Source organism: Simochromis diagramma, unplaced genomic scaffold (assembly GCF_900408965.1).
Source record: "Simochromis diagramma unplaced genomic scaffold, fSimDia1.1 OVJJ01000683.1, whole genome shotgun sequence".
Lineage (NCBI taxonomy): Eukaryota > Metazoa > Chordata > Actinopteri > Cichliformes > Cichlidae > Simochromis > Simochromis diagramma.
Genome location: NW_024387158.1, coordinates 424,748 through 447,874, shown reverse-complemented (window position 1 = coordinate 447,874; position 23,127 = coordinate 424,748). Strand labels below are relative to the sequence as shown.

The 23,127-nt window shown below is 38.3% G+C and overlaps 1 protein-coding gene across 6 annotated transcripts; it reads right to left on the bottom strand.

Annotated features, from left to right (window-relative positions):
• Positions 1-87: 87 nt before the first annotated feature.
• Positions 88-23,127, bottom strand: tpm2 (tropomyosin 2 (beta)). Of its 6 annotated transcripts, none has more exons than XM_040048671.1 (9): positions 22,864-23,127; positions 18,110-18,235; positions 15,437-15,570; positions 14,729-14,846; positions 13,386-13,456; positions 12,403-12,478; positions 10,813-10,875; positions 10,638-10,707; positions 88-543 (listed from the first exon to the last, which is right to left on the bottom strand). In XM_040048671.1, the coding sequence occupies exons 1-9, from the start codon at positions 22,975-22,977 to the stop codon at positions 461-463; spliced, it is 855 nt and encodes a 284-aa protein (XP_039904605.1). In that variant the 5' UTR covers positions 22,978-23,127; the 3' UTR covers positions 88-460. The 6 variants fall into 6 exon arrangements, with proteins under 6 accessions (XP_039904605.1, XP_039904603.1, XP_039904608.1 ...); XM_040048669.1 differs by lacking the exon at positions 12,403-12,478 and adding an exon at positions 11,497-11,572 and having other exon boundaries at positions 22,864-23,126; XM_040048670.1 differs by lacking the exon at positions 88-543 and adding an exon at positions 8,674-8,994.

Genomic DNA, 23,127 nt, shown 5'->3' with positions numbered 1-23,127 from the left:
AAGTAACAACGGCAAAATGAAGAGGTGAAACCTAAAATGTCATCCATGGCAAGAAATAAAAGTAATAATACTTAAAACCTTCTTTTATCACATAGCTGGGTTTCTTTTTAAAACAATTTTAATCTTACTATCCTTTAATAATGGTGACAATGCACATACTGTATGTCTTGTGATACATAAATGTCTGTTTTTTAATATAGCTGTTTCCATGATTGATGTTCTAGTTTAATTTCAGTTTAATAATGATTGAAGTTTTGACAATATCTAAGATATTTTGAAGTTTCACATTCACTGCAAAAGGCGTTTTTCTTGCTCCTGCTTTTAGAATTATGTGAATAGCAAACCCTCATATTTCCTTTATTTATTTTAGAGATGCAGCCTGGGAGTATTATGAAAGATGAATCTGGTTTTTCCTCCTGCTTTCATTCAGGCTGTCGTTCACTGATATCTGTAAAGGTCACTATAGATTGTTGAGTTCCAAAAGGGTTTGGTCCAATACCTGGTGCATGTCCAGATTTTCTTCTTTGGCGTGGGCCAGTTTCTCTAGAGTTGGAAACAAAGACACAAGTTACCTTCCAAATTAATGTTCTGTCTATGATGAATATCTAAAAAAATCGAATTGCTCTCAAATGCAAAGTTGTTATGCATAGTCTTTGTGTAAATGGTCTGGTTCTTATATAGCGCTTTTCTACTCTGTCTGAGCACTCAAAGCGCTTTATACAACTAATTCATTCACCCAATCACACCCATTTACACAAGCACTTCTAAGCTTAAGTGCTAAGTATCTAACATTCATACACATTCACACACCGATGGATGCATCGGAGAGCAACATGGGGTTAGTTATCTTGCCCAAGGATATTTGGCATGCAGACTGGAGCAGCCTGGGATCAAACCACCGACCTTCTGGTTAGTGGCTGATCTGCTCTGCCACCTGAGCTACAGCCAGTGTGAGTTTTACAATAGAATAGTTGAGTCAAACAGGTGTTCAAGGATCAAATGAAATGAAAGGAAATGCTCCTGATAAATAAACACGTAACATGTTTTAATTTATAGCCTACTATAGTAAAATAAAGCCTGCTGTACAGCCTACAGGTTATATACAGTAGGCTACGGTATGAAATACAGATTGTTCAATATGAAATATAGATTCTTAGAAGCAACTCAGTACATGCAAAAATACGACTAAAGTAGTCCTACACACATTGAAATAACACACTAATTTAATGAAAAAGACGGCTAGAATTGCTTTGTATGTAATTTTGTCTCCTTTTTGAATGACTTCAATATTCTTCCCCTCTGCAATTCTCTACCTTATCATGGTGGAGGGGTTTGTGTGTCCCAGGGATCCCAGGGACTACAGTGGCTTGCAAAAGTATTCGGCCCCCTTGAACTTTCCCACATTTTGTCACATTACAGCCACAAACATGAATCAATTTTATTAGAATTCCACGTGAAAGACCAACACAGAGTGGTGTACACGTGAGAAGTGGAACAAAAATCATACATGATTCCAAACATTTTTTACAAATAAATAACTGCAAAGTGGGGTGTGCGTAATTATTCAGCCCCCTTTGGCCTGAGTGCAGTCAGTTGCCCATAGACATTGCCTGATGAGTACTAATGACTAAATAGAGTGCACCTGTGTGTAATCTAATGTCAGTACTAATACAGCTGCTCTGTGACGGCCTCAGAGGTTGTCTGAGAGAATATTGGGAGCAACAACACCATGAAGTCCAAAGAACACACCAGACAGGTCAGGGATAAAGTTATTGAGAAATTTAAAGCAGGCTTAGGCTACAAAAAGATTTCCCAAGCCTTGAACATCCCACGGAGCACTGTTCAAGCGATCATTCAGAAATGGAAGGAGTATGGCACAACTGTAAACCTACCAAGACAAGGCCGTCCACCTAAACTCACAGGCCGAACAAGGAGAGCGCTGATCAGAAATGCAGCCAAGAGGCCCATGGTGACTCTGGACGAGCTGCAGAGATCTACAGCTCAGGTGGGGGAATCTGTCCATAGGACAACTATTAGTCGTGCACTGCACAAAGTTGGCCTTTATGGAAGAGTGGCAAGAAGAAAGCCATTGTTAACAGAACAGTAAACATGTGGAAGAAAGTGCTCTGGTCAAATGAGACCAAAATGGAACTTTTTGGCCAAAATGCAAAACGCTATGTGTGGCGGAAAACTAACACTGCACATCACTCTGAACACACCATCCCCACTGTCAAATATGGTGTGGCAGCATCATGCTCTGGGGGTGCTTCTCTTCAGCAGGGACAGGGAAGCTGGTCAGAGTTGATGGGAAGATGGATGGAGCCAAATACAGGGCAATCTTGGAAGAAAACCTCTTGGAGTCTGCAAAGGACTTGAGACTGGGGTGGAGGTTCACCTTCCAGCAGGACAACGACCCTAAACATAAAGCCAGGGCAACAATGGAATTTAAAACAAAACATATCCATGTGTTAGAATGGCCCAGTCAAAGTCCAGATCTAAATCCAATCGAGAATCTGTGGCAAGATCTGAAAACTGCTGTTCACAAACGCTGTCCATCTAATCTGACTGAGCTGGAGCTGTTTTGCAAAGAAAAATGGGCAAAGATTTCAGCCTCTAGATGTGCAAAGCTGGTAGAGACAGACCCTAAAAGACTGGCAGCTGTAATTGCAGCAAAAGCTGGTTCTACAAAGTATTGACTCAGGGGGCTGAATAATTACGCACACTAGGGCTGGGCAATATATCGAGTTTTTTAAAAATATCGATACATTTTTATACGAGATATAAGATGTGACAATATCCTTTATATCGATATAGTCTATGTTATGTTATTATACTTGTGGAGCCGCAAGTTTGCCTCTCTTTCGTCCACTTTTGTCTCTACGCAACGTTACACTGCCTCGCCTCTCTCCTTCACTGAACACAACTCCCCCTCCTCCCCCATCGCTTCACCTGCAGGCAGCGACAAGATGGACACAGCAAATCTCCGTTAATGAGCTAACCAAGCTAACGGCCTAACCACGCTAACGCCATGCAGCCCAAAATCCTTTAATTTTTTCAAAAGTTGACAGCGCGCCTTATGTATGAATCTGGTTGTGCTTGATGACCGCGAACCGATTTTATGTGGTACACGGCGCTCAGCAATCTGTCAAAAAATGTTTGAGTACGACTTTGGTAAGCTACGGAGCTGCACCGCTTGATGACTTGTCGGAGCATTACGGCTACCGAGGAGCCTCGTGGAGTAATACGTACTGTGTTTCAACGTAATATTACTGTACTGTGTGTGTGTGTATAAGGACCATAAATGGCACCTGTTCAGAGTCATGGTTATGAAGCGGATTTCAAACTCCAGGCTGTCAGTCACGCAGTAGAACTTGGGAATAGAGCAGCTGTGAAATCTGTCTCTTTGTTATTATGCTCAGCATCTTTTAGTTTACATTTTGACTGCACAATTGTGAGCTTTTTGTTATGCACAAAAATAACATTGTTTTAGTTTATTTATGGAGCATATTAATTAATAAATGCTCATAATTTATTTTTGAGTAATTCTTTCACGTACATCTATGCTGTAGGTTAATAAAAGTGCCTGTGTGACATCTGGGAAACAGCTTTAACTAAGAACTCTCTTTTTGTTCTTACTTTATGGCTTAAAAAATTATCGAGATATATATCTTATATCGCCATCCAGCTAAAAAAAATATCAAGATATGAATTTTGGGTCATATCGCCCAGCCCTAACGCACACACCCCACTTTGCAGTTATTTATTTGTAAAAAATGTTTGGAATCATGCATGATTTTCGTTACACTTCTCGTGTACACTACTTTGTGTTGGTCTTTCACATGGAATTCCAATAAAATTGATTCATGTTTGTGGCTGTAATGTGACAAAATGTGGAAAAGTTCAAGGGGGCCAAATACTTTTGCAAGCCACTGTATGTTGTCTGGGGGCTTTTACCCCCTGGTAGGGACTCTCATGGCTCTTTGTCTGGTCCCTGGGTGAGGAACCAGACAAAGAGCAATTCAGAAGACTCCTATGAGTGAAGGGATCAAGGGAACAGTTTGCCCTGCCTGGGACAGGATTACCGGGGCCCCGCCCTAGAGCCAGGCCCGGGAGGGTGAATGGGAATTGATCCTGCAACATGAAATGGAAGTACAGTGGAGCCCCGACTTACGAAATTAATCCGTTCCCGAGGGTCTTTCGTAAGTGGAAAATTTTCGTAAGTCGAAGCATCCATCGCGCATTTTGACTGAGGCGATGCTGAACGATAGGCTATAGGCTAATCGCTAACTACAACAACAATACGTTGTTCAAGTGGAACAGCGAAGCGCAAGTACGGAAGCCAAGGGGTTGTCACATGATTCGGAAGGCACTGTGGGCATTGTAGGCTCAGCCAATCAGAGCCAGCGGATTTCGTTACTCGGGCATTTTGCCGTAACACGGGCAAAAATATTGCCGTTCAGTGCCTTCGTAACTTGAATTTTTCGTGAAACGGGGTATTCGTAAGTTGGGGTTCCACTGTATTGGTATTAGAAGCATTGATATTTCAGGATCACTACCCTCCTCAGCTGGAAAAGGGTGGAGTGCCCACTCCGGGACAGGGAGTAGTTCCTGCCCCAAGTGGGGTAGGGAGTGGGAGATCAACAGACAGATTGGTGCTGCGGCTGCAGTGATGCAGACACTGTACCAGTCCGTCATGGTGAAGAGAGAGCTGAGTGTAAAAGCGAATCTCTTGATTTACCAGTCAATCTATGTCACTACCCTCATCTATGGTCACAAGCTGTGGGTATTGACCGATAGAACGAGATTGCGGATACAAGTGGCAGAAATGGGCTTCCTCCGAACGGTGGCTGGCATCTCCTTAGGGATAGGGTGAGGAGTTCAGCCATCCGGGAGAGGCTCAGAGTAAAGCTGCTGCTCCTCCACATTGAAAGGAGCCAGTTGAGGTGGTTCGGGCATCTGATAAGGATGCCTCCTGGGTGAGGTGTTCTGGGCATGTCCCACCGGGAGGAGGCCCTGGGGCAGCCCCAGGACACACTGGAGAGATTATACCTCTCGGCTGGCCTAGGAACTCCTTGGTGTTCCCCCGGACAAGCTGGAGGTGGTCGCCGGGGAGAGGGAGCCCCCATGAACCGGCCCCAGATAAGCGGAAGATGGATGGATGCAATATTCTTGATCATTACCAAAGCTTTATTAACTTACACAGTCTCAATTTTCAGCTTTCCTTTCTGGCTTAAAAAAGCATTTAATTTAATTTAATTCAGTTTATTTATATAGTGCCAAATCACAACAACAATCTCTATATGCTGTTAAAGACCCTACAATCATACACAAAACCCCAACAATCATATGACCTCCCATGAGCAAGCACTTGGCAACAGTGGGAAGGAAAAACTCATTATAATTATTGATGAAGTTTCTGAAGTGCAGGTAGGCCAGTTCAGCACCCATACTTTTCGACTACAAAGCTATGCTTTTGTAATAGATGTAGTATTGCACTGGTTTAGCATTCTCTTGCTAAAATATGCAAGGCCGTCCCTAAAAACGACATTGTTTGGATGGGACCACATGTTGGGCTAAACTCTGTATTTATGCTGTATACAATATTGTACGATAGATACAACAGTGATGGTGCATTTTCAGATGTACCACTGCCAGTTCCATTGACAACAATAATACCCTGATACAATCAGAAATGTATGTTTGAAATGAGCCATGATAACAAGTCAGATGGTCCCTTTTCTTTAGTCCAGAGGACACAGCGTCCATGTTTTCCAAAAAAGAATTCACAAATTTCATATGTCTGACTATAGAACACTTTTCCACTTTACCTCAGTCCATTTTAAATGGCCTTTGGTGCACAGAAGATGATGAAGTTTCTTTGCATGGTAGAGTTTTAACATACATCTGATGGTACAGTGAACTGTGTTCACAGGCAGTGATTTCTGGAAGTATTTCTTAGTGCAATTCAGTGATTTCCACAACAGAATCACACCCGCTTTTAATGCCATGCCACCTTAAAGCTCAAAGACCACTGTAATCCAATACTGATTGATGGCGGCACATGGCGGAAAAAGCATGGCGGCGACGGAGAATGAGAAAGGCGAAAGCGGATCGTTGAATGAAACGGATGAACTAGAATTGGTTTGTAAAATTGCTGCAACTTCAGTGGTGTGGAACTGGTTTAGCTTTCGTCCGTCAGATACACAACAAAGCACTACTTTTGGTAGAGTATGCTAGTGGGCCGTCGTTATTACCGTGTTTTTTGGAAAATGCGGCACACTTAAAATCAATCCTTTGATTTTTCTGAAAATCGACAGTGCCCCTTATAATCCTGTGTGCCTTATGTATGAATTCTGGTTGTGTTTACTGACCTGGAAACGATTTTATGTGGTACACGGCGCTCTAAAATCTGTCAAATGTTTTAGTACGACTTTACTAAGCTACAAACTCGCACCGCTTGATGGATTGTCGGAGCATTACGGCTATCGTAGGCAGGAGGCTCGCGGAATGATACGTACTGTGCTTCAACATAATATTACTGTGTGTGTGTGTATAACCTCTTTTTAAGTTTTGTGGATATTATACATGGTTATGCTGAGGATATGTCAGCCAATTTCCACTGGAAATGCCTTTTGGTTAAACTGTCAGCAAGGAATTTGCATTTGCACTGTTACATTTTTATATAGCTTTAATCCACATAAAAAACAGCTGCTTGTTTAAGTGAAAATACATTGGGGGTTTTTTCCACTAATAAAGTTGTGGAGTTGTAAAGTATTTTGTCTAGTGTCAATTATATCGTCAGTTATATTGTTATCGCAAATTTTCAAATGTATATCGTGATAAATATTTTTGGTCATATCGCCCTGCTCTAATTCCAATTCCATTATCGATGGAGTAATGGAATCAATACCCTACAACACCAGGCAGAAAACGTTCTATCTAAGCCAGAAGGGAAAAAGAAGAACACACACATATAAAGAAAGCTCTTAAAACACATGTGGTTATCCTAATTGGGCTTTCATCAAATCAGCAAAGATGCACAGAAAAGAATGTCAGACACCAACTAGGGAGAATCAGAAACACAAATGGAACATCCCCTATGTAGCCGGTTTGGGAGTTTTGTCTTTGGGATGAACCAGTTTTTGTCGGAGTGTATGCCTGGGTCTGAAGTACACTGGGATGTCATGCTTGGAGAAGACTCCTGAGTTTCTCTGATAAACCCTGTATGCTGTACAGTGCAGCGAGGAATGCTCAGACCTCTACATTGGAGAGGCACAATATAGAAGAGCCACCTTGGACTGAGAAGACAGATTGTTTGAAAGAGGAGTGAAAGAAGCCATCTTTGTCCACTGTGAATGGCAATCTTTGAACAGAGGTGGTGGCTTACAACACCAACTGTCTGCCATCTATAATCCAGCCTCTCGGCTCATTGGCTCCACTTTGAGAGTCACCACCATCTCTAAGCAGCATATCAAAGACATTACATCCATACAAATTAATTATATGCTGCGTGATCAAATATTTGTGCATGTTGGAGGTATTTCCCCTGTTGTGATCAGTATTGCTAAAAAAGTTATTACGCATATTACACAGAACACTTTTCTTAAAAGTAATGCAGTACCTTGCTTAATTACACCCAGGAGAAAGACATGATATACTACTCATTACTTTCATGTTACTCGGGGTTCAGCATTTACTCAACTTCAATGTCATTCTGGTTTCTTGGCCAGCTTAGCCTTAGCATGCTGTTTGTGCAGGTGCTTGCAAAGAGCCAAACTTGTGTTAACAGTATAAGTTTTTGTCCCCGAGCAGTCTCCACTTTACAATTGTATTCCCATCCTTTCTTCTATAAAAAACAGTCCATATGCTGTAAACTACACCACTATTTTCCTCTGACACACAAACTGAAATCAGTTGATCATAGCAAGAGTGCAAGAAACAATAAGCAGGACTGATAGGGCAGGCAGGCAGACGAATTGGACAACTGTGAACAGGTTCTTTACACATCCTGTCACATCATAACTTCCTTTTCTCCATCATATCAGCCAGCTCACATACTCCTGCCTTTCTTTCTTTCTTTCTTTCTTTCTTTCTTTCTTTCTTTCTCACTGCTTCCTAACATGCTTTTCCCCTCTCTTCTTCTTCTCATTACAGAGGTGGCTGTAGCTCAGGGGGTAAAGCAGGTCATCTGCTGATCTGAAGGTTGGTGGTTTGAACTCTGGCTCTCCCAGCCTGCATGCCAAATATTCTTGGGCAAGATACCGATGCATCCATTGATAGAAATGCCCCATCCATAGAAAGCACTTGAAAGCATGGAAAACAGAAAGTGCTTGAATGAATGTGGCGTGTTGTTTAAAGCACTTCGAATGCTCCGGGAGAGTAGAAAAGTACTATCAATCACATTACATTTAGCATTTACAAATTCCACCAGCAAACCGTTGGCCAAGTGCAGAGGAAGCAGTCAGTGTTAATGAGGACTGATGATCCACATATTTGATTTGGCCAAGGTTTTATGATGTATGCCCTTCCTGATGGAACCATCCCCATTTAGTGCTTGGGAGAAGCACTAGGAATTCACTGACGTGGCCATCCCATGACTGGGTAAAATACACACACAATTACGAACTGACAAACTGACAAATTACAAGAGTGACAAGGAAAACTGAGAGAAAGTTGTGAAGTGAAGACAGCTTTATTACAGGGGAAAGACAAAACAGAATTGCTTAACTAATATTTTGCTAAAGAGAGGACAGCAACATAGTAGCTCAACCTTCTTCTTTAAAAAAGACCAGTCCTGTGAAATAGCTTACTCTTTTACCACACAGTAGCACTGTGGAGTGGAGAAAAAGAACAGCAAACAGGCAGTAGAGTTCAGACAGGAAAGAGGGGCAGCGAAGAAGTAAGACAACTTCTACAGTGTAGTCATATCGTTGAGGGCCAGGTCCAGCTCCTCACTGAGAGCCTTGCCCTTCAGCTTCTGAGCATATACTTCATCTAAAGGAGGACATTGAGACACGGAAACAATTAATCACATAGAGAGACAGAGATCGGATAGAGGTAGGAAGACAGGAAAAAGAAAAGAAAATAGTTTAAACTGTAAATCTTCATACCGATTCACAAGTGTTAATGCCATCACATCAGCTTGTTACTTCAGCTCACCAAGACAAAGGACAGCCAAACCTGAGCTTAGTCAAGCAAATGCCAACATCCCTGACTTTGATTAGTAAGGAAAAGATACAAATTGAACAAATAACTGGAATTATTGGTTGGTACAATTTAGCCTTGATACCACAGACACCAGGATAAGTATCAATGTAAGCACTTCAAACCAAGATCAAACTATTTTCATTCAACAACTGTTATGAAAATAATTAATGAATTCACATATCAGAACTACAACCACAAAACACCATGTTAAAAGTCTACATCATTTAACAACAATGTTTTCACTGTTGTGTTTATGTACAAAGACAAATATTGACAAACGCACTGTTATCTGTTTCTAGATCCACAAAGATGTGTGGATATGTTTTTCTATCACTATTAGGGTAAGAGAAATCTTAGGAAACAGTCAAACCGATATCTGAATGTTTAGGTGTGGGTGCATACCACCATGAATGGCATAAAGGCAAAAATGCCCAAAAGAAAAAAAATTAATTAATATAGCAGCAACATCAAGTTTTACAACTAGTCATTTTGCTAGCAAACTACCTTCATTGTGGCATATTGTGCTATGAAAAAGTATTTGTTTGTTTGGTCTGAAACATGTAAGTGTGTGAAATATGCAAGAAACAAAGTCAACCTGGGTAAATACCTGGGTGTGATGATATCTGTGCATTCTTTTTCTCCTGGATTACCCTTTTGCGTTACACATTTCACTGTTTTTCCTTTTGCTACCTAGCCTGACCTGTCTCCCCAATGTGATGTTTGTTTATTGTATGTACGGTCCGCAAGGTCTGTCATCTCGGTTGTGGGCAACCGCAACTAACAAATAAACGCTATCTCATCATCTAAAGATAAAATATTCAGCTTTTAAATGATGATTTAAATTATTAAGGGAAAGAAAGATTATTAAACCTACAGAAGAGGAGTAGGGCCACTGAAAAGAGAAAAAACAGTGGGGACATCTCCAAAATTCAGATTAAACTCAGAATTCTGAGAAATAAAGTGTATTGTTTCTACAATAAAGTATTGTATATGTTTGCCTAAATAGGGCTTTTAGTCCCTAAAACTAGGAAAGAACTATATATGAAGTCCATTTCTATTAAGGTGTCATAAAATAAAAAATATTCTTGCTTTTTGTCTTAGTGGCATTTCTCATAGTTGCTGTATTACTATAAATGTTGTAGGTAAGAACATGCAGAATGACGGCCAAGTGCATTAACTCTAAGTATTAAAATTAAGCAATTAAAATTAAGCAAAGACACCATAACTGGATTAGAGGAATTTGGTCCTTCCACTTATCATTGGCTTTATTCAGGAAATTGTAACTGCAGAGAACAGCTGTCCAACAAAGTGCCAGTTCAGTTACAACACCCCATAAGTGAAACTGTGTGTGACTTTAATGTTCACTGAGGGACACTGAGCAGACATGTTAGTGGAAGTACTGGCAGAGATAAGAGGTGTGTGTGGACTACCTTCTAAATCATCAATGGTCTTCTCCAGCTTGGCCACAGACCTCTCAGCAAACTCTGCACGGGTCTCAGCCTGGAATCCAAACCACAGCAAAGCATCAGCTTACTCCATAAATCATAATTAGTCTAAGTATACAACAAAAATAATAATAATAAAACTAGACTGGAAAAACTTTACCTCCTTCAGTTTGTCAGTAAGAACTTTTATTTCTTCTTCATATTTGTCCTCCTTTTGAGAGTACTGAAATATAAACAAATAACATACAAACTTTCACAAAGTATGTTTAAACAACATTTCCATTTCATGAGTGCAGTTGGCCTTTAAAAAAAAAATCTTAACAGCAGTTTGAGTACTTTATGTAAGTATTTTCCATCTGTTTTCCCAGGCTTTATCTCTAACTTTTAACCATGTGGATAAAATTATAGCTGATTCTAATTTTCAGTGGTGTGTTTCAATCAAAAAGATGCTGGAAACGTGGAAACCTATTCAGTTTAACCTTAAATTTAAAACTAAAAATGGAAATGGACACAAATCAAATAATTATCATCATGACAATTTCCATCATGTCATTTAAGTCAATTTTGCTGTATGCCGCTGAACTTGAAACAAAATTTCATTTATTTATGGACTGTTTATGTGTCTGTATCCTCATAGCAAATTATAAATGCATTTTGTTGAATGGATATAGGGTTTCTATTGATGTCTTTAGATTTGTTTGAGGTGAGGCCGAGTGACTGGTCCCTCTTTTTTACAGGTTATATTTTTACAGGTATTTTACAGTATTTTTACGGGTTATATTTCATATATATACAATCTGACTGGCCACTCTTCAGGCTAAATACCCCTCAGCTCCTACTGTACCTTTTCAGCCTGTGCTTCCAGTGACTTCAAGTTGTTGGTGACATTTTTCAGCTCTTCCTCAAGGTCACCTGATTTACTGACCAATGTAAGAAAGATGAAAAGCAAAAGAAGAGAAAGTAGTGACTTGAAAGGTAGAAAAGCAGAAGAGACTAAACTCAGACATTGACTAATAAAAGACTACATGACTTATAACAAAAACCGCCAGGCTCTTGGTTAGAATCTGTTTTTGGAGAGAGCGTGCATGGTCTTTGATCAGTTTCTTCCAGGTATTCCTTCCACAGCTCAAAGACATGCACGTTAGCTTAACTGGTGAATCTAAATTGGTCGCAAGCATGGATGCAAGGTATATAAAGTCCCTAACTGCGTAGAATAAAGAAAGAGAAATTTAAAAATATAAAAAATCTACTTTTTAATGTGCCTATAAACCTACTAACAGACAGATACCAATAATGTCTTCATCCGTCTCTCGGTGCTTTGTCTTTATTACCCAATGAGTGACAAGGCCATAAGGCTACTGTCTCTACTAACAAATATTTTAATTCAATAAAATAAATGTATTTTTTCATTTTAAAACACTTGACTAATTTCCTTAAAGAAATATTAATAGATGACAAACAATACACTGATGTGAGGGAACACAATTTCAGTGTTATTTATATAATTGTGTTTATTTTTATTCTGAAATATAAAAAAAAAATACTTTAAGCACCACTGTATAGATGGATGGATGGATTCTTGCTGGTCTTATTATTTTTAAAGAAAAAAAGTAGAATATCAGCAGTACTTAAGTGCAGTATAAGAGGGAAATGTAGAAAACATAGATGGAAAAGTAAAGAGGCTGCAGGTCAAAGGAGCACAAGACAGCAGGTCACAATTAGACCTCAGTGGTGTTCATACAGTAAGTACCTCTTCTTCTGAGCACATCATGGACTTGAAATTTTGGTCCATTAGTTTGAGCTCCTCCTCCAGCTCCCTCATTCTCCTGCACGAGTTAGTCCAAAATGTTTGGGGGTGAGGAGGATCAGTGGTTGCCAAAGAGACAGTGGTTGTGCAAACATGCATTCATTCACAAAAACACAGAAAGAAAGAACAACACACAGCCAGAGAGGTATACTATGTAGGCAGGACTATCTTTGCATTAGCTGGCTCTACGGCTCTAAAATCCCAATCTAACAGGTTTGTGTACATTACATAATCCCACAGTTAAAAATCTGAATTATTCTAAGAAAACAGGGTGCTTAAACTGATATTAATTTAAAGCTCTGACTATGACCTCCTCTGGATGAGGTTTAAGTATACAGCATAAGCTGCCATGATGATGTAGCCAGGTTAAAAAAAGAGCCAGCTTAATAAGCCTGCAGCCATTACGTTTGCTTCATAGTACAACCTCATGTCTCTGTGTCATTAGTTTTATGTCCTACTTGATGACAGCACACAATAACACTTTGCCTTTGTGATGAAATTGTTAAGTAAGCATTCAAAGTAAGCATTCAAGTCGTGCATCACAAGAAAATTAAACAATTACAATAATATTTGTAATTTAGATCACTTATAGAGCTAAAATTCCAAAATAAGTTAAATCTTCACAAATAATTGCAAATCATGGCTTTGCAATTTTTGTATTTTATGTCACACAAAGCAGAGATAAAAACAGAATAAGTAGATTAAACAGCAGTGATCATTAGTCGCAGTTGTTAAGAGAATTCTTATGACATGCAACAATCCCACTACTATTTAATCTAGACATACGGGTATGAATTATATTATTTAAAACAACAAATGAGCAAGATTATTTTGTGATGGTAGGAGTCACATGATCTCTACCATGACAACATGTATGTATGTAAGTGACACTTGCTAGTGTTTTTGGAGTGCAGGTATTGACTTACGCCTCAGCTACTTCAGCACGCTCCTCTGAGCGCTCCAATTCACCCTCCAGGATCACCAGTTTGCGTGCAACCTGCAGATATTCACACACTTAAGTCATCCCAAATAACATAACAAGTCTGTTAACTCATTTTGCTTAGTAAAAAAATTGTATTTATGTGAACTTCTGGTATTTATCTTTGTTGACCCTATTACTGACCAATTATATACTGTGAGTCTGCACTATGTTCAGTCAAGTCATTATAGTGCTGTAAAAAAGTATTTGCTCATCTTCCTTCAAATGCATACAAACCAACATCCCATTCTTAATACATAGGGTTTAATATAATGTCAGTAAGCCTTTGGGGTAGCTGTAGCTCACATGGCAGAGCAGGTCATCTGCTAATTGGAAGGTTGGTGGTTCAATCCCTCCAGTCTGCATGCCAAATATCCTTTGGCGTACTCAATAATTTAAGAATGTGTGTGCATGTTAGATAGAAAGCACTTACATAGAAAGAAGTGCTTGTATGAATGGATGAACAAGGCAAGTTGTGTAAAACACTGGATCACTGAATTAGAACTTGGAAATCTATAATCATTTTATCTTCATGCATGCTCAATCATCCAGGTAAGGAATTCCTAAAAAGTTGACTCTGTTCATCTGGACGTTGCGTTTCAGTGGAAGAAACGTTTCGTCACTCATCCAAGTGACTTCTTCAGTCTCAGCTAACTGCAGGTTTCCCCAACCTTAGCTTTGCAAGATTACTGAAAATAGCACCACTGAATGAACAGTGGGCTGTTAGGTCAGTTCCTTGATCATTAATATGCAAATTGCCATCCAATTGCCCCCAATCAATGGTAAATGGCCCTAAGGACCCCAAAGCGCTTTACACATCCAGTAATCCACCCATTCACACACGCATTCACACACTGGTGATGGCAAGCTACATTGTAGCCACAGCCACCCTGGGGCACACTGACAGAGGCGAGGCTGCCGAACACTGGCACCTCCGGGCCCTCTGACCACCACCAGTAGGCAACAGGTGAAGTGTCAATCAATGACATTAATGTCAATGGTCATTATGCAAATGTATATTTATGAGGTTAGGGGGAACCTGCAGTCAGCTGAGACTGAAGGAGTCACTTGGATGAGTGACAAAACTTTTCTTCCACTGAAAACACTATGTCCAAATGAACAGAATCAACTTTTTGTCAACTTTTTGCCGTATAATCATTTTTCTTTTTTAAGGTAACCTCACTATACACTGAGAACCTACTTAGAATTTGTGTAGAGTATTAGTTGTTGTTGTTTTTTCTCCAACTGGGTCATCAAGCAATAACCATGAAAAAAACAGCAATACAACACCTCTTCATATTTGCGGTCAGCCTCCTCAGCGATGTGTTTGGCTTCCTTCAGCTGCATCTCCTGGATCTCCATTTTCTCTTCATCTTTTGTTGCTCTGTTCTCTATGACTTTCATTCCTCTGAATAACAGGAAATGTGACGGAATAAGCAGTGTATACAGTAGTGGAATTTATATTTTCATATATATATATATATATATATATATAGAGAGAGAGAGAGAGAGAGAGAGAGAGAGAGAGATACATATTGTGTGTGTCTGTGTAATTTTTTGTCTCTGTATTAAATATGCCACTCTCCACGCTCTCAATTGTCCCCATGGGAATAGATAAAGTAATCTTATACTCACTATTCTCAGGCTAGCTGTCAGATGTACAGTAACTACACTAAAGTCATGAAAGACTATGACAGAGCTGAATCATGGTTCAAAATGTAATGCTGATAGTCATAGTAAATACAATACTGGGTTGTATAGTACAGGATTGGATAGCTGAAAACTCAAATTAAAGTGAAGGAGTGCCTTATAAAAAAGGCTGGATGTATTTGCCATGTCCCACGCTTAAAAGAGTAACAGTAATAGTTTAACAAAAACAACTGTACCTTCAATAACACACTAGCATTCATAAAGAGGAGCATAAAGAATAGCAAACAGCATCTTAACTCTACAGACAGAGAGTTCAAATTTTAGATGGATGGACATGAAGCTCATCACCTCTCACTCTCATCTGCAGCTTTCTCAGCCTCCTCCAGCTTCTGCAAAGCAGTAGCCAGTCTCTCCTGAGCTCTATCCAACTCCTCCTCAACCAACTGGATACGTCTGTTTAAGGATGCCACTTCTGCCTCAGCCTGCGGGGACACACACACACAATTATTTTTTGTCTTTTTTGTGTTTTTTCCCCCCCTGTTCTTCTCTCCTGGCTCCAAGTAGTCATTAGTTTGCATGCAGAGCATGCATTTTATATGGATTTTGGAGCTTAATTAATTATTAATTAACAATTGAATAACCTATTCAGTAACTACACATCGAGACTGAATCCACACGCCTATTATCTTGAGGGTAAAAGAAAAAGAAAAGTTGTTTTTGATTGCTAAGTGGAGTCCTAAGATATGTTCCTTACAGTTTGTTTGTTTGTTTGTTTTTTCTAATTGGGTTACTATTAAAAGAAACAAGGATGTGATATTTAACCAAAAAAATGCAGGACTTTTTAAATGACATTAAATGAGCAAAGACGGTGGTAGAAGCATATAAAGTCAACAATGTTTTGAAGCTTTTTTTTTTAAGTCGCCGAAAGAGTTTCAAGATGGCTACCGAGTGGCAAGACTTGCATTGAATGTTTTATTTTAGAATATAATGCCATTAAATTGCTTTAATTTGTCAGTTATTTTTTATAGTTATATTTCCTCTTTTACAAACAAAGGGGAAACAGCCGTTCATTGACGACTGCAGTTTCCGGTGTAGCGGTCTTAAGACGGTGTTTCTGAGTATTACCCTTTCCCTGGCCTGCCTCTCCATGTCAGCTTCTTCCCGCAGCAGCTCTGCTTGTTCTTCGGCCTCATGCGTCGCTTGCTGCAGTGTCTGTATTTTCCGTCTGACAGAGTCTATGGACGTCAAAGTCGCCATGCTGCGAATATTCAACTTCGAGCTTTTCGCAGGCGTCACGGCGTTGCCTTGGCAACTGTAAGTCGGAATCAATGCAAGAGTTTTCTGGTTACTGTTTCAAAATAAAAGTTGGCGTTCCAGGTGAAGTCGGAAGTCACTCTTTTCAAATGGAACGCCCGCTTAACTCGGATTTCCAACTCGGGCTTCCATCTTCGAGTTAAGAATTGAAGATGGAGGTTTTGCACATAAACATTAGCAACACTGTAAAAATGGTAATATATACATGTTCTATAAATAGAGAGTTGAACAGGCTCTACCAATGAATGTGCTCCATAGTGGTTTTAAAATAAATAAATAAATAAGCAGTTTTGTTTTGCTACTGAACCATCTACCTTGCAGGAACAAAATAAATCCTGTTTTTCCAGGCTTCTCAGAGTTCACTAGCCTCATCCTCAGAGGTAAATGGAACACAGCTTAGCAATGACACAAGTTATTTGGACAGATCATTTTTCCAATATTCCTTCATAGGTAATAAAGTAAGATTTTAGATAGATTATAGTTATAATAATTCATATTTTTATATAACAGTATACTCGATTAGGTTCATTTTTCACCCTTATACTAACAGTACAGCAATACAACATGGAATATGACTGCTCATATTTTTTTGCACAGGTCCAGATAATGTAAGTAAGAAATTGGCTAAAGTGTCAATAAGAAGGACAATTTGTAAAGGCACTAATGATGGTAAAAAGTCAAACTTTTCAAATTATTTATTTCAAATTATTTTCAAAGTACATATAGTACAGTGCATTACTACATGCACAACATAAATGTGTTTGAGAATAGAACTTGATGTCCCAAGGCAAAGGTATTTATGTTAGAGTGAACATCAGTTACAAGCAGAGGAAGCATAAACAAATGAATGCATTGCTCTGATGCTTTTCCATCTTTGGAAACCTCACAGTGACTCTGCAGACAAGACAAAGTTCCACTCCTTTTAGGACCAATGCATGTGGTCTCACTCTTTCCTGCATTGCTCATTTTGACTCAGAACTTTTAAAGAAAACTAGACCGTGACTCTCATAAAAGGCATTGTGGCCCCAGTTTCACTACTAATCCTGTTCCATAAGTCAAACATAATACATCCAACAAAAATATTATAGTTGTAGAAATAGAAAGTTAAATATATACTCATTAAATATAGTAGTAATTCAAGTACCTGTACGGATATTGAAGATTGTTACACCGGTAAGCTCCAAATAGTTAACCATAGTATTAACCACTGCACCACCATGCTGCCCAAAATAAAATCTTGCCTAATAAACTGTTAAGACTTGATAGATTAGTTGTAATTGTCCTCAATGTGCTAATAATCATTTTTCTCAAGTAGCTGAAAATGAATTCACTGCAAATGATGATAGTGATTTGGAGGATTCAGCACAAATAGCTTTTACATCATATGAATTGGTGATGATTTTTGGATATGTATAAGTTGATGGAGTGTAAAGTTTGACTTACTGTAAAAGTAGCTTGTGCATATTTCAGACATAGTAGAAGCTAAGACTTGCTACTAGTTTTATAGCATTAGTGATGGCCTACATGACCTTAATTTCAGTTACAACCCAGTGCTAAACACCTGAAGTGACTGGATTGAATAGTGACAGAACATTTAAGAATGACAGTACACATAAGGTAACAACCATTACTGTGACCAGACACAGTAAGCTAATGTGATCTCGACAATGTCGCCCTCTAGTAATACTGTCATTTATGCTCACTTACATCTGCTGCCTTTTTTTCAGCTTGCTCCAGCTTCTCCTGGGCATCCTTCAGTGATTCCGAGTATTTGTCGAGCTCATCTTCTACTCCTTTTAGCTTCTTTTGCAGGGCAAGCAACTCCTCTTCAAGCTAAAGCCGAAATATACCAAGACACAAAACACAAAATAATTTTAAGTTAGAAGCATTGGGGAAAATTGAAAAAAACAAAACAAAACAGAATTTTTATTTTATTTAATTGCTCATAATCGATTTGCCAAAAAACATTCAGTTTACAATAATGTGACAAATGAAAAGAAACCTTGCATTATTTCATTATTTTTGAAATGATTAAGCACCTATCAAAAAATTACAAAAAAATATCTCACTATTTATTTTAGCTTAGTGTTTTTAACTGCAGCAGTAATAGATTTGTATTATGACCTTAAAATATTCTGACAATGTTGAAAATGTAGTTCTTTTGACCTGCAGTGAGAATGTAGAGGCAGCAACAACTCTGCAAATAAATGTACTTGATTAGGCCTAAGTTCATTATTATGCAACAAATTATAACATGAGCTGTATTCAGTAAAAATCCAAATACTCAAAATCTAACTGGCATATGTGAGAAATGTTGCTTTATAACCTCCTGATGATGTTGTATTAGTTATAAAATTCTGATAATAACGTAACAGACATGGATCTTTGAGCATATCCATGCTCCCAAAAGGAACACTGTGTTCACTTATAACAGACAAAAGAAATTCTTTGTTATCCAGTGTCTCAAATATAGTTTTACCAAGTTGCTGTGTACAGTAACAGCATATAAACAGTGACAGTAGCCACCAACCCCAGATGCCTATCAAATCCAACACAAATCTAGTGTCATTTGTAACACTCTATTAATGATCTAGTTAGATGATTGGTGTAAAATCTGTGTGCATATTCTTCAGAGAAGAAAACACTTTTTTCTTAACCCCCAACAGTAAATCTGAATCTAACAACCAGATTCCCTTTTCCAACAGAAGCTTTCAGGACTATAAAAAGCCAGTTGCAAATGACAGTGATGTGGCCTGACAACAGTGTTCCTAGTACAAATGTGCTTTAAATATCTCTTCTGACAGCCTCTCACAGCCATCTAAGGCCTGATACTCACATATAGCATTTGGCAGTCCTATAGTTCCTGTCATAGTGGTAACCAAGACAACAGCCTTGACAGACTCTTAAAAACTGTGACAATTCAAAGGTGAGTAACTTAGATGTAGAAATATAAATGGAAATGTTCATTGGTTCTAGGTAGAGCTGATGGTGATAGCAAGCTGGTATCCCCTGGGAATAATTTCTATGATAGCTGGTGCATATTTGAATGTTAACAGATTGCTATGTGATCTTGAGAAAATACACAATAGAACTACACCAGAGAGACTATAAGCCATACAGGAATTTCACTGCGTTGTCAGATGTTTCTCAAAACAATAAATTATGAATATTTTCTCATGTGTTCAAGAGTTAGAAAAAGCAATCAGTTTTGAATAGAAAATAGTGGAATCACATGTAGACTGAGTAAACTGATTTTTTGTGAGCTACTGGCTTACTCGTGTATTCTGAAAGGGAAATAAGAAGCAGAGCATTCAGGTATCAGGCCCCTCTCCTGTGGAACCACCTCTGTACTTTTAAGATTACTTCAGAGTTTCCTTTTTGATAAAGCATATAGTTAGGGATGAATTAGGTGATAGTGAATCATTCTTTAGTTATGCAATAAGTACTTCTTTGCCTCCCATAGTTATTTTTCTCTTCTCCTTTCTTTTATCCCCCAAAAGCTCATGGAAGATGGCAGAACCTGAGTTTGGTTCTGCTGGAGATTTCTTTCTGTTTAAAAGGAGTTTTTCCTTCCCACTCTCAATTGTTTGGTAATAAGGGACATAATTGTTGGGGTTTGGTTTTCAATACACCAACAATCTATGTCCACTGTGAACGACCATCCTTGAACAGAGGTGGTGGCTTGTGACACCCACTGTCTGTCACCTATAATCCAGTTTTTCCCTTCCCAGGTGCCTTAACGCCCACTCACATCTTGTGTCAGTTGATCTTAACTGGGACCACAGAATGGGATCTTAAATATTGGTGGTGGTGCTTAAATACTGGTGTGGTATATTATTTTGGTTTTAAACATTCTGTAGTCTAAAAATGTTTTGTACAATGTACATAGAGAACATAATCATGTTATCCAACAAACATTCCTTTTCAGACATTTAAAATGAACAGTATTCTGATTCTTATGAAATTATAGCAGGTTGCAAGTACATAAGTCAGTTTTCAAATTTTAAGATGAAAATCAATTGATATATTTATTGTTTAGACATAATTTTGACATAAATGGGTCAGATCTAAATCTGGCTGATAGCATAATTCATAATCATAATTGTTGATGTGTATATCGCTTCAACGTTGCAGCTGTTGATTTCCAGAAAGCCAGACTGCTTTTGGTGCATTTCAGTCACTTTCAGTTCAGTCCTTGTAAATGACCATTTTCAGTGACTTTTCTTTGTTGTTGTTGTTTTTAAGCCACTTATGACTAAGTGTTCTGTCTACACATAACAGACAACTTATTAAAGAACCAGTTTACATGTATATCTTTAGGAACTTTGCTACTAGCAGGCTGTCAGAAAAACATCATCTGTTCTCCTTGCTTTAATTGAATCTACAAAAGAAGAAGAAGAAGAAAGAAATAGAATGGACACTGATGGGCCTCAATGCTCTGTCACTGAAGCTTGACAGTTAAATTCCACTTTGGTGTTAAAGCTATGCCTTAAATATTACTACTGCAAACACTTCTGATACACTGTGCTAACTTATGCCATAATTTGATGTGCCCTTCTCAAGAAAAAATAACTATTTCATTCAGTTCATTTCAGCACAACAGTCTCAAAGATATCAATGGAAAGTTGTCAGGTATGGAAAAGTGTGGTAGGAAAAAGTCATGAGCAAGAGGTATGACTTCAATCTCAAGAAGATTTTCAAGAAAAGTTGATTCAAGAACTTGGGAGAGCATCAGAAGCGTTTAACTTGGGATAAAGAGGGGGAAAATGGACTTTTGCTTAATGGTCCAAAGTTCTCTTTTTCAGATGCAAATAAATGTTGCATTGAGAGTAGAGAGGCACATAACCCAAGGTCTTAAAGTCTAGTGCGAAGTTGCGATTGTAATGATTGGTCCACTTTGTTGTAGTCCAGAGTCAACTCAGAAGTCCACCAGGAGATTTTAGAAAACCTTGTGCTTCTATCTGTTGGCAAGCATTATGAAAATACTGATTTCCTTATTAACACATGTCCACAATGCCAAAACTCCTACAAGATGGTTTGCTGTCCATGTTATTATAGTACTGAAATAGCTGCCAACTAACCTGACCTGAACCTCATAAACAATTTGTGGGGTATTGTTAACAGGAAGAGATGAGTAACACAAAAGCTAAAACCACAGACAAGCTAAAGGCCACCATCAAATCTATCAAAGCTAATTGCCTCTATGTACTGCACTCATACAGTAACTTGTTGTGAAGAAGTCCCAACCAGGAATAAAGTGTAAATGAACATACATTTCAGAAGCTGAATGTTTCTGTATTGATTTAAAATAATACTCTAATAATTTGATGCTGGATTTCTGATTTTCCTAAACCTTAATCATCAAATTAAAAATTAAAAAAAAGTCTGAAACATATCAAAGTATTTCACTATACTTTTTTGAACAAAAAAAGAGAGACATTTTGTATTTGCTTTTTTAGTTGTAGTTACTTGTCATGTTTAGTTTTGTAGTTATATATAAATACATTTAACTGCATATCATATTATATAATCGTCTTTTCAAACCTGAGAGATTGATCTTGTCACTGACTGAGCTGAACTGTATATGATCAGGTTAAATTACGGTACAGAACAAGCAGCTTTTGTCAGTGATATCCGATATAAGCAGACACCCTTTAAAATTATCCATCACGGAATAATTTTAGCATATAAGAAATACTCTCACTTTGGAATGCATTTTGGTTATAATATTTGTGCACTTTTCCCCGATTTTAAATAAACATAAAGTATACCTATGTAAATATCAAGTTTCAAGTGAAAATAAAGATAATACAGGATATACTTTAACTATCTCTACATTTGGAAAATTATTGTGTCACAACAGCCGAAACATTAAACAGAACCTATATCAAATTGAAATACAAGAGCTCAATAAAATAAATACAATACTGGAAAACAAAATCACTCAAAAAAGTAAAAGAAAAGAAAGGGGAGCACAACTAAATAGAAAAAAAGTGAAATAAAAGAGCAAAAAGTGTCTTAGACTCGTTTTTTTATGGACAGTGCCAAACATTGACGTTAAATGCCAAAACATAAAGCCACAAGAATATCCTGAATGAGAAGTGTCAGCAGTATACATCAAACAGTGATAAGAAAAATCAACTTTAGCAGCCAAAAGCTACAGTACATTTTACATATTGAATTATGTATGTGCGGTGCGGGTAAATGATAACAGGACGATATCAACATCAACTGGTATAGAACGGATTGAAAGTCTTAAGGTGCATTTCACGTCAGACCTTTCGCCCATTTAAAACTTAGTCGGGTTTTGCTTTTCAGCACTTCTTCTAAATTATTTTATATAGTTCTGTGTGTATTTTAAGGTATTTATTTCATAACTTTTCCTTCATTATGTTTATGTTGAAACGTTTAAAAGTGTTCAACGAGTTGCCTGTGAGGTGCAGCGTAGGTCCTTCCTTTACCTGTTTGCATTTGTCCTCTGCTCCTTTTTTGTCTATTTCAGCCTGTTCTGCCCGGTCTATAGCATTCTCCTTATCCAGCTTCAGCATCTGCATTTTCTTCTTGATGGCCTCCATGTTTTATTCAGTGTCTGTGAGCTAAACAGAAAGAGAACTGCACCCAGCTTTCGGGACAGACACAGGCAACGGTCCGTGACAGGAGAACAGGAGGGTCTCTGTGAAGCTGTTCAAGAGAGCAAGAGAGGATGGAATGACAGCAGTACGAGC

What these genes read in the sequence shown, in the direction of transcription:
- tpm2 (XM_040048671.1), bottom strand. Translation starts at nt 22,977, where the DNA reads ATGGAGGCCATCAAGAAGAAAATGCAGATGCTGAAGCTGGATAAGGAG. An exon ending in CAGAGGACAAATGCAAACAG is followed by an intron (nt 18,236 to 22,863) that starts GTAAAGGAAGGA and finishes TTTCGGCTTTAG; the next exon opens with CTTGAAGAGGAGTTGCTTGC. An exon ending in TTACTGACAAACTGAAGGAG is followed by an intron (nt 10,708 to 10,812) that starts GTAAAGTTTTTC and finishes TTTGGATTCCAG; the next exon opens with GCTGAGACCCGTGCAGAGTT.